The 11438-nt window shown below is 39.6% G+C and overlaps 1 protein-coding gene across 1 annotated transcript in view; it reads right to left on the bottom strand.

Annotated features, from left to right (window-relative positions):
- LOC127450075 (syntaxin-binding protein 2-like) overlaps positions 1-11438 on the bottom strand; it is a 38765-nt gene that overhangs the window by 963 nt on the left and 26364 nt on the right. The window contains exons 14-18 of the mRNA XM_051713806.1: positions 9530-9671; positions 9329-9435; positions 5265-5363; positions 5088-5173; positions 247-407 (exon numbers count right to left, since the gene is read on the bottom strand). Of these exons, the coding sequence (XP_051569766.1) occupies positions 247-407; positions 5088-5173; positions 5265-5363; positions 9329-9435; positions 9530-9671 (595 nt within the window). The remainder of the gene's footprint in view (positions 1-246; positions 408-5087; positions 5174-5264; positions 5364-9328; positions 9436-9529; positions 9672-11438) is intronic.

Below are 11438 nucleotides of genomic sequence, written 5' to 3'. Positions count from 1 at the left end.
CAAAAAGTATTTTCATGTTGTTGCCGATAACCAATAAATGGCTGATATTTTAGTTCTATTTTATTTGGCAAAAAAAAAAAAAAAGATACTTTCTGAATCAGATTTTTTTTTTTTTTTTTGTTTTGAAAATTAGTAGTCCTTAGATAAAAATAAAAAATTAATATCGGTCGATAACCAGTATGGTAACAATATATTGCGCATCCCCTTTCATATACATTAATAAGAGTGGAGGCCATCTCGTCTCACCAATCAGAACCTCCCATTTGCCCTCGGTGGCGTGGGTCACTTCATAAGCACAGCGCATTTCAGAGTGAGTCAAGCCGCCAATCACAAAGATGATGAGGCGAGGGCCGCTGTGGTACTCTGTGGCAGACTTGTTCTTGTGCCAGTTTCCAAACCGTGCACTGCTGTGGTAGGATACAAGAGGATTGTCAGACCACACTGTCATAACAAAATTATTGATTATGAGCTACAGGCTATAGGCATGTAGTTTACATATTAGACCAGATGCAAAGCGACCAGTTTCATTTTCAGTTTTGCAACCTGAAAAGCTGTGTGCAAACCATGTCTTGACACAGAAACATTCTCAGAAAGCCATGCCATTAGTGTCCCCATGACTTACAACTGCTATAATTAACAGGATTAGTCAAATCATTTGATGGATTTGACCCTGTGTAGAATGTGATGGAAAATGAATGTTAAAATAAACACTGAATATACTTTTAAATGTTTGTTTTTAATTTAAGAAGTATCGAAAAACGACGTAACACCATGCGAGGATTGGATGTGTGAATGGCGAGCTCTGCGCACTTTGCAAGTTTTAACACTTTTAATGATATAAACCGGTCAGATTCGATACACTCTGTTCCATAACTGTTCTAGGAGGACAATATGTCAAATAATTCAAAATCCTTGGGCTCTGGAGACATTAAAAGACACTTACGTGCTCAAGCTGACACCCCCGAGAGGGCCGCGAGCCAGGGAGCCGATTTGATCGGAGAGATGCGGTGAGAGATGCTGCGCATGTCGGCAATGCTGACGAAGGTCGTTGCTGACTTGGAGGATCTTGCTGTGATACGTCGATCGATCACTGCCATGGCGAAGAAGTTCTCTGAGGTGGTTACAAGAGTGGGGGATGTCGAGAAATGGATCGATTATTTGGAGTCATCGGATAGGGAATTATCTGCTAATCCGCTCGCGACCAAGGTGGATTTGGAGCGTGTCTGGGAGAAGTTGATGGACATGGAGAACCGTAGCTGGCGGAATTACGTCTGTATTGTCGGAATTCCTGAGGCTGAAGAGGGTCAGGATATGGTGAAATTCCTGGATGGGCTCCTTCCGAAACTGCTCGACATAACAGGCCATAAGCTGGAAATTGAGCAAGCTCACAGAAATTCAGGGGCAAAGTCTTATTTTGGCTAATAATTATGCACCTAATGTTGATGATCAGGGCTTTTTTATAGATCTTGAAGGGATGCTGCAAGTCGCTGGGACCCCTCATGATATAATATTGGGAGGAGACTTTAATCTTTTGATGGACTCAGTCCTTGATCATAGTGAAGCAAAAGTGTGCAAGCCCCCTAGAGCAACACTGACGCATCACAGGATGTGTAAAAATCTTGGTCTTACAGATATTTGGAGACTTTTGAACCCATCTGGGAGGGACTATAATTTTTTTTCATCAGTCCATAAGATTTAATCCAGAATTTATTTAATTTTTATATCTAAATCCCTCATTTCATCTGTTGTTGATTGCTCAACTGGAAATATTTTAGTCTCAGATCACGCCCTGGTGTGTTTAGAGGTGTTGCCACATATGAAGAAAAGGAAATCGTATAGTTGCCACTTTAATGTATCCCTTTTGCAAAATCCTGAATTCCAACAAATGTTAAAGGCTGAAATCAGTGTTTATATGGAGACCAACTTCTGTGGGCGTGGCTTGGGAGGCACTTAAGGCGGTTCTTAGGAGTCGGATCATACAGTATGCCTCATTCACAAAAAAAATCCAAAGCACAAGAACTTGTGGAATTGGAAGGAAATATTAAAAGTGCTGAGGCAGAGCTGAAGTGCCGAATGTCATCTGATGGTCTCAGAGAATTGACCCGATTGAAATACAGATATAATACTATTTTGTCGTGGTTTTAGTTATTCAGGGCAAGACAGTAATACTTTGAGTCGGGGAACAAAGCAGGGAAGCTTTTGGCTAGATATATAAAGCAGAGAGAGTCTTTTTCTACCATTCCCTCTGTGAAATCTGCTGGTGGTGAAATTTTTACCTCGACCATTGATATTAATAATGCTTTTAAAGAATTCTATCTTGATCTTTATAGTTCCATGTCTTTGTCTACTGATGAAGATATTAGAAAATTTGTGGAACCATTAGAACTCCCTAAACTGAAGACTGAGCAAAACAATTCTCTTGATTCTGAGATAACCTTGGAGGAGCTTGACGAGGTAATTAAGGCCTTACCTACAGGCAAGGCTCCGGGGCCAGATGGTTTTGCCGCTGAATTTTTTAGATCTTATGCTACAGAACTGGCTCCACTTTTGTTAGAAGTTCATACTGAATCATTAAAGAATGGAAAGCTTCCTCAAACCATGACACAAGCCCGGATCAGTCTGATTCTTAAAAAGGACAAAGTTCCAAGTGAGTGTAAAAGTTACCGTCCAATTTCCCTGATCTAGTTTGATGTAAAAATGTTGTCAAAAATTTTGGCTAACCGATTAAATAAAGTTATGACATCTCTTATACATATAGATCAGGTGGGGTTTATTCGGGGCCGTAGTTCTTCTGATAACATTAGGCGTTTCATTAATGTCATGTGGTCAGTAGCGAATGATCAGTCTCCGGTCGCTGCCATCTAACTTGACACCGAAAAGGCGCTTGATATGATAGAATGGGATTATCTTTTTAAGATTTTGGAAATGTATGGGTTCGAGAGTACATCATTGGTTGGATTAAGTTACTTTATAGACACCCTGTAGCAGCAGTACAAACAAATGGATTAATTTCAGATTATTTTTCTCTGGATAGGGGCACTCAGCAGGGTTGCCCTCTTTCCCCATTATTGTTCTGTCTTGCCCTGGAACCATTAGCAGCCACGATAAGAAAGGAGGATGATTTTCCAGGGGTGATGGCGGGAGGTGTGGCGCATAAACTTCTGCTTTACGCAGATGATATTTTATTATTCGTCTCTGACCCTACTAGATCTATGCCTTGCTTCCACAGAATTATTAATTCCTTTTCCAAGTTCTCAGGATACAAAGTCAATTGGTCTAAATCCGAAGATTGGCTCTGACAGCGTACTGTCCAGTAACAGCCTTCCAGCCGGGCGCCTTCCAGTGGCCCAAACAGGGCATTAAGTATTTGGGTATTTTATTCCCAGCAAATTTGTCAGACTTAGTTAGAGTTAATTTTGACCCTTTAATTAAAAGGTTTTCGAGCGATGTGGACAGGTAGGCATTTATCCATGACTGGGAAGGTTAATGTTATTAAAATGAACTGTATTACAAAATTCAACTACCTACTACAGTCACTCCCTATAGATGTCCCCCTCTCTTATTTTAAGCAATTTGATAGCATAGCGAAGTCCTTCATTTCCAATGGTAAACGTCCCGGACTACATTTCAACAAATTACATAGGCCGATTGACAAAGGTGGGCTAGGCCTACCCAAGATTTTGTTTTATTATTATACGTTCGGTCTCAGTCCTTGCCCCTATTTCACCATTGCAATGTCTTTCTATTTAACTAACAGAAGTTAAGTCACACGCCGTTATTTCACATTTGCACGTGATTTGGACAAGAGAGGCCAGAGTATTTAATTCTGACATTTATTTAAATGTTGCCTCAAGCATATGGATGCACCCCAAATTATGTATCAATAAGTCCCCTTTCTGTTGGTCAGAGTGGATTGTGAGGGGGGCTGCTACACTCGGCGACCTGTATGAGAGTGGAGTGTTGAGATCTTTTAAGAATTTGGGTCATCATTTTGGGATTCCCAGATCTCAGTTTTATAGGTATTTACAGCTGTGCCACTTGCTCTGTATGGTTTTTGGGAGTAGCACACCCCCACTAATGTGGCAGATGCTTTGGGAGAGGTGATTACTGCTTTTGGAAAAGGTCATGAGGCATCAGTGTATTACCCCCTGCTAATTCAGAGTCTGGGGGACGGAGCTTTAATTTCTATCAAGAGATTATGGGAGAAAGATTTGAATTTGGTATTGGAGGAAGGAGTATGGACTAGGATTCTAAAAAATGTCAAGTCTGCATCTAGAGATGCAAGGGTTCACCTCATGCAATTTAAGATTTTACATAGATTTTACTGGACCCCCTCTAGATTATATAGGCTTGGTCTTAAAGACACACCCACCTATTGGCGTTGCCAATCAGAAGTTGGGGACACAACTCATGTCTTTTGGGGGTGTGTTATGATTCAAGATATTTGGTTGAGGGTTCAGAGTTATTTGTGTGACGTTTTGGGCACTCAAGTTTAACTTTGCCCCAGACTTTGTATTTTGGGAGATGGGATGGTCATAAATTTGGGGGAAAAAATGTATAAAAATTGGGCTCTGACAAGTGTTATGATTGGCAGACAAGTCATTTTAAGGGGTTGGAAGTCAGACGGAGCCCCATCATTTCCGGAGTGGTGTGCGGAGATGGGGAGGGTGGTAGCTTTTGAAGAAGGGGTATATATATCTACGGCAATCACAGCCAAAATACTTTGATACTTTGGGCCAGAGGTGGGAAACATGATTTCTTGAATGTTCATTATAACATTCTCAAATGAATAAAATGATAATGGCACCATTTCCTAAGATTGACTAAGAATTTCTCAGAAAGTGCACTTGTAAAACAAGCAAGCAATCTAGGCCTATTTTAGTACAACATTCAAAGACAACTGAATTACATTCATCCCCAATATCACAAATGTCAATATTGAAAGCCATTTCAGATGATTATCCAGCCCTAAAAGTCTTTTGTTACTAAGATTCAAAAGTTGAATTATTGTGTATAATTAATCTATTCAATCACTGGCTAGCTAATACCTTTTTAAACATAATCTGTCTCGCTTTAAGTGCAGATACCTGACTGCAGGTTGTGTGGTGGTGATGGGGGCGGGGTCAGACAGGAAGGGCCACTGCTTTCTGTCACACTTGTCTTCAATGATATTCTGCACAGCAGAAGGAATTTATATGAGAATGCATTTAGTACAGACATTATTCTTGCATGAATATAAAACCTAAAGAGCAGTGTTTCCTGACCTCCATCACATCTTTGAGGAAGGGCGTCCACCTGGAGAGCTGATATGTGGGTTCTGTACGCTCTTTCTTATCAGGCAGTGTCTTACCAGCATTAGCGCCCTACAAATGAGACAGAGAATAGGTCATTAGTCAGTCTCAGGCCCACAGTGAATCAAACAGCCATTGTAGCCAATTAGATTATAAATGTTTAATGTAAGAACTGACACATAATACAAATCTAGTTAAAACCATCAAGGTTTTTATTAAATGAACACGGAAGAATTAGTTTTAATCATTTTCTTTTCACTTATAATTTTAAACGATCACGTCATAAAGCATCATGACTATTGCATATATATGATATATATACAGGTGCATCTCAATAAATTAGAATGTCGTGGAAAAGTTCATTTATTTCAGTAATTCAACTCAAATTGTGAAACTCATGTATTAAATAAATTCAATGCACACAGACTGAAGTAGTTTAAGTCTTTGGTTCTTTTAATTGTGATGATTTTGGCTCACATTTAACAAAAACCCACCAATTCACTATCTCAAAAAATTAGAATACATCATAAGACCAATAAAAAAAAACATTTTTAGTGAATTGTTGGCCTTCTGGAAAGTATGTTCATTTATTGTACATGTACTCAATACTTGGTAGGGGCTCCTTTTGCTTTAATTAATGCCTCAATTCGGCGTGGCATGGAGGTGATCAGTTTGTGGCACTGCTGAGGTGGTATGGAAGCCCAGGTTTCTTTGACAGTGGCCTTCAGCTCATCTGCATTTTTTGGTCTCTTGTTTCTCATTTTCCTCTTGACAATACCCCATAGATTCTCTATGGGGTTCAGGTCTGGTGAGTTTGCTGGCCAGTCAAGCACACCAACACCATGGTCATTTAACCAACTTTTGGTGCTTTTGGCAGTGTGGGCAGGTGCCAAATCCTGCTGGAAAATGAAATCAGCATCTTTAAAAAGCTGGTCAGCAGAAGGAAGCATGAAGTGCTCCAAAATTTCTTGGTAAACGGGTGCAGTGACTTTGGTTTTCAAAAAACACAATGGACCAGCACCAGCAGATGATATTGCACCCCAAATCATCACAGACTGTGGAAACTTAACACTGGACTTCAAGCAACTTGGGCTATGAGCTTCTCCACCCTTCCTCCAGACTCTAGGACCTTGGTTTCCAAATGAAATACAAAACTTGCTCTCATCTGAAAAGAGGACTTTGGAACACTGGGCAACAGTCCAGTTCTTCTTCTCCTTAGCCCAGGTAAGACGCATCTGACGTTGTCTGTGGTTCAGGAGTGGCTTAACAAGAGGAATACAACAACTGTAGCCAAATTCCTTGACATGTCTGTGTGTGGTGGCTCTTGATGCCTTGACCCCAGCCTCAGTCCATTCCTTGTGAAGTTCACCCAAATTCTTGAATCGATTTTGCTTGACAATCATAAGGCTGCGGTTCTCTCGGTTGGTTGTGCATCTTTTTCTTCCACACTTTTTCCTTCCACTCAACTTTCTGTTAACATGCTTGGATACAGCACTCTGTGAACAGCCAGCTTCTTTGGCAATGAATGTTTGTGGCTTACCCTCCTTGTGAAAGGTGTCAATGATTGTCTTCTGGACAACTGTCAGATCAGCAGTCTTCCCTATGATTTTGTAGCCTAGTGAACCAAACTGAGAGACCATTTTGAAGGCTCAGGAAACCTTTGCAGGTGTTTTGAGTTGATTAGCTGATTGGCATGTCAAAATATTCTAATTTTTTGAGATAGTGAATTGGTGGGTTTTTGTTAAATGTGAGCCAAAATCATCACAATTAAAAGAACAAAAGACTTAAACTACTTCAGTCTGTGTGCATTGAATTTATTTAATACACGAGTTTCACAATTTGAGTTGAATTACTGAAATAAATTAACTTTTCCACGACATTCTAATTTATTGAGATGCACCTGTGTGTGTGTATATATATATATATATATATATATATATATATATATATATATATATATATATATATATATATATATATATATATATATATATAAGTGCCTTGCAAAAGTATTCAGACCCCTGACCAATTATCTCATATTACTGAATTTGATATTTTATTTTAAAACACTGGAACTCAAAATCAATTATTGTTAGGTGACATTGGTTTTATGTAAAAAAAACAATAAAAAAAACAAAAAAAAAAAAACTGAAATATCTTGCTTGCATAAGTATTCAACCTCTGTGCTGTGGAAGCTGAAAAGAAATTGCCCTAACGAAGACACAATTACTTTGCCATTGACATCCACCTGTGAATCATTAAAGTTGCAATCACATTTTCTGGATAAAAAACCCATTGTTGAAGGATCATTGGTCAGGCTGTGAATCTGAAGGAAAATGAAGACCAAAGAGTATTCCACAGAAGTTAAAGTAATAAAAATGCATAGATTAGGGAAAGGGTACAAAATAATATCCAAATGTTTGGATATCCCAGTGAGCACTAATCAGGAAGTGGAAGCTGCACCACATCATCCAGGCACTGCCAAGAAAAGGCCGTCCCTCAAAACTCAGTGCTCTAACAAAAAGGAGACTTGTGAGAGAAGCCACAGAGAGGCCAAAAACCACTTTGAGGAGCTACAGAGTTCAGTGTCTGGGAGTGGAGTAATGGTGCACCAGTCAGCCATATCAAGAGCACTGCATAACGCTGGCCTGTATGGGAGGGTGGCAAGAAAGAAGCCATTCTCAAAAGTACCATCTGAAAGCACGTCTGGAGTGTGCCAGAAAGCACGTGAGTGACCCAGCTGCGATGTGGGAGAAGATTTTGTGGCTTTTTGGCCAAAACACAAAGCGCTATGTGTGGCGCAAACCTAACACTTCCTATACCTCAAGACACACCATCCCTACAGTGAAGTATGGTGGTGGCAGCATCATGCTGTGGGGATGCTTCTCATCAGCAGGGACTGGGCATCTTGTTAGAATTGAAGGAAGAATGGATGGAGCAAAATATAGGGAAATACTGCAAGAGAACCTGCTTCAGTCTGCTGAAAACTGAAGCTTGGGAGGAAATTCACCTTTCAGCATGACAATGATCCCAAGAACAAGGCCAAAGCAACATTGGAGTGGCTCAAGAATAAAAAGATAAATGTCCTACAGTGGACCAGTCAAAGTCCTGATCTCAATCCTATTGAGAATCTGTGGCACTATTTGAAAATTGCAGTCCACAACCATCACCCAACCAACCTGAACAACTTGGAGCAAATCTGCTGAGAAGAATCGGCCAAAATCACTTCGTCACTGTGTGCAAAGCTGGTACATATGTACCCCAAAAGACTTAAAGCAGTTATTGCAGCAAAAGGTGGCTCGATCAAATATTAATGTGTGGGGATTGAATACTTATGCAAGCAAGATATTTCAGCTTTTTATTTTTCATAAAAACATTTCCCAACAAAAAAACAATGTCACCTTAAAATAATTGATTTTGAGTTTCAGTGTTTTAAAATAAAATATCAATCAGAATGAAATTTCAGTGTACCATTTGTAATTATGTTATATACAGTACAAGGGAATGTAATGGCAGAAGAGATGGGATGTGTTGGATAAATATAAAAAGACTAAACTGTGTATTGCACATAGTTATTGATAAATGGGGCAGTTTTAACTGTATATGAGATGGATAGTCTGAGGGAAAAAACTGTTCCTGTGCCTGACGGTTCTGGTGCTCAGAGCTCTGTAGTGCCTGCCAGAAGGCAACAGTTCATAATATATAAATATATATAAATATATATATATATATATATATATATATATATATATATATATATAAATATATATATATGTATGTATGGTGAAAACCGTCCATTTCAATGATGTTATTTAAAGCTCTGATTCAACAATTTGTTTGTGACATAACACATCAACATCAAAAATGTTTATAGAAGTCTCTTCATAGCATTTTTTTTTATAATATACTGTATTACCCTGTCATACAGGGTATTTGTTTAGTTATCAAAACTATAGTACTCTCAGCTCCATTATGCTGTACTGTGTTTACAGTAAATCTGTATGCTTACACTCTAAAATCAGAGGCTGTCCTCTTACCCCAGTAATGATGGGGCAGCCCAGGTGCTGCAGATTGGTGATGATGTTTCTGTCCTGCTGCACGTTGGCATGCTGGATGAGTTTCGTGAGATTCTCTTCACCAATGCCTGAATGTACGGCAGAAATCATGATTGAGACTTCACATCTGTTTATGGGAATATGAGTTCAAGATGAAGTCATAATCGAACAGCGAGATTTTACCCTTTTTCTTATGGAAAATGTAGAGAAGTATGATGCGGATTTTGTCATAGGGTTGAATCTCAGTGTTGAGAAGCACAGGGACAATACTTTTCATGGCATCTTTGAGTGGCTCCCCCTCCGCATCGGCCCCCATGGCCAAGTCCTTCAGGGAGAATGTTAGAGTCAGTTAAAATGATGTTTGAATAGTGATACAGTGGCTGAGTTCGGAATGGCATACTACCATACTACTCTAAATATTTCTGCCATAGACAGACATGGCAAAGGTAGTAGGAATTGTATGGGCAGTGTGCCATTCTGAACACATTCATCCTTCTTCCATTCCTTTGGATTACATCTATAGCAGCTCTATAGTAACACTGGGCAGACCCAATCATAATAACACTTACAACCCATTTCAACTATTGCAAACATCTAAAGGGTGTTTTACGCATTCCGGATCGGATTGTGCCCAGTCGACCACGTTACCTTTCAAAGTACGAATGAGTTCGATGCATGCACACTACGACTGCTTTGCAATACTCTTTAGTACAGTCAACAGCAGGCACATGTGCCAACGATGCGCACAGATGAGGACTGTCCACGTGTCGAGAAAATCTGGGCCGCATCAAAGGCCGCTCGCTGACAGTCCATATGGACTGTGCTGGTGACGAAATTTGCAGCATGCATACTTTGCACAGAGCGATCACCAACGTGGACAACTGAAGTATAATTTTGGCCTTAAGATGATACTGGATCACAGTTTCCACTCTTTTTGATCAATGAATTTCCATGATCATTCTAGTTTTTTGTGATTACTGGATAAGTAATTCAGACTGATTCGCTAATGAATCACTCAGTCTTTTGATCCAATTAAAAGAGCAATTCGCTCACACCTCAGGCTTCACTAAGACTTGATAGAAAGTTTTACTCTAAACAAGAGCAATATGTATCCGATGAATTATTTTAGAGCAAAGCATAACTTTATTTCTTTACATACACCAGATACATTTAAACTCAGTTTTTCACAATTCCTGATATTTAATCATAGAAAATATTCCCTGTCTTAGGTCAGTTAGGATCACTACTTTATTTTAAGAATGTGAAATGTCAGAATAATAGTAGAAAGAATTATTTATTTCGGCTTTTATTTCTTTCATCACATTCCCAGTGGGTCAGAAGTTTACATACACTTTGTTAGTATTTGGTAGCATTGCCTTTAAATTGTTTAACTTGGCTCAAATGTTTTGGGTAGCCTTACACAAGCTTCTCACAATAAATTGCTGGAAATTTGGCCCATTCCTCTGGACAGAACTGGTGTAACTGATTCAGGTTTGTAGGCCTCCTTGCTCGTACATGCTTTTTCAGTTCTGCCCACAAATTTTCTATCGGATTGAGGTCAGGGCTTTGTGATGGCCACTCCAATACCTTGACTTTGTTTTCCTTAAGCCATTTTGCCACAACTTGAGGTATGCTTGGAGTCATTGTCCATTTGGAAGACCCATCTGCGACCGAGCTTTAACTTCCTGGCTGATGTCTTGAGATCTTGCTTCAATACATAAACATAATTTTCCTTCCTACTGATGCCATCTATTTTGTGAAGTGCACCAGTCCCTCCTGCAGCAAAGCACCCCCACAACATGATGCTGCCACCCCCATGCTTCACGGTTGGGATGGTGTTCTTCGGCTTGCAAGCCTCACCCTTTTTCCTCCAAACATAACGATGGTCATTATGGCCTAACAGTTAAACATTTTTTTCATTAGACCAGAGGTCATTTCTCCAAAAAGTAAGATCTTTGTCCCCATGTGCACTTGCAAACTGTAGTCTGGCTTTTTTATGACAGTTTTGGAGCAGTGGCTTCTTCCTTGCGGAGCAGCCTTTCAGGTTATGTTGATATAGGACTCGTTTTACTGTGGATATAGATACCTGTTT

Source organism: Myxocyprinus asiaticus, chromosome 13 (genome assembly GCF_019703515.2).
Source record: "Myxocyprinus asiaticus isolate MX2 ecotype Aquarium Trade chromosome 13, UBuf_Myxa_2, whole genome shotgun sequence".
In the NCBI taxonomy this organism is placed as follows: domain Eukaryota; kingdom Metazoa; phylum Chordata; class Actinopteri; order Cypriniformes; family Catostomidae; genus Myxocyprinus; species Myxocyprinus asiaticus.
The sequence above is the reverse complement of the archived record's forward strand: the minus strand, read 5'-3'. Positions and strand labels throughout refer to the sequence as shown.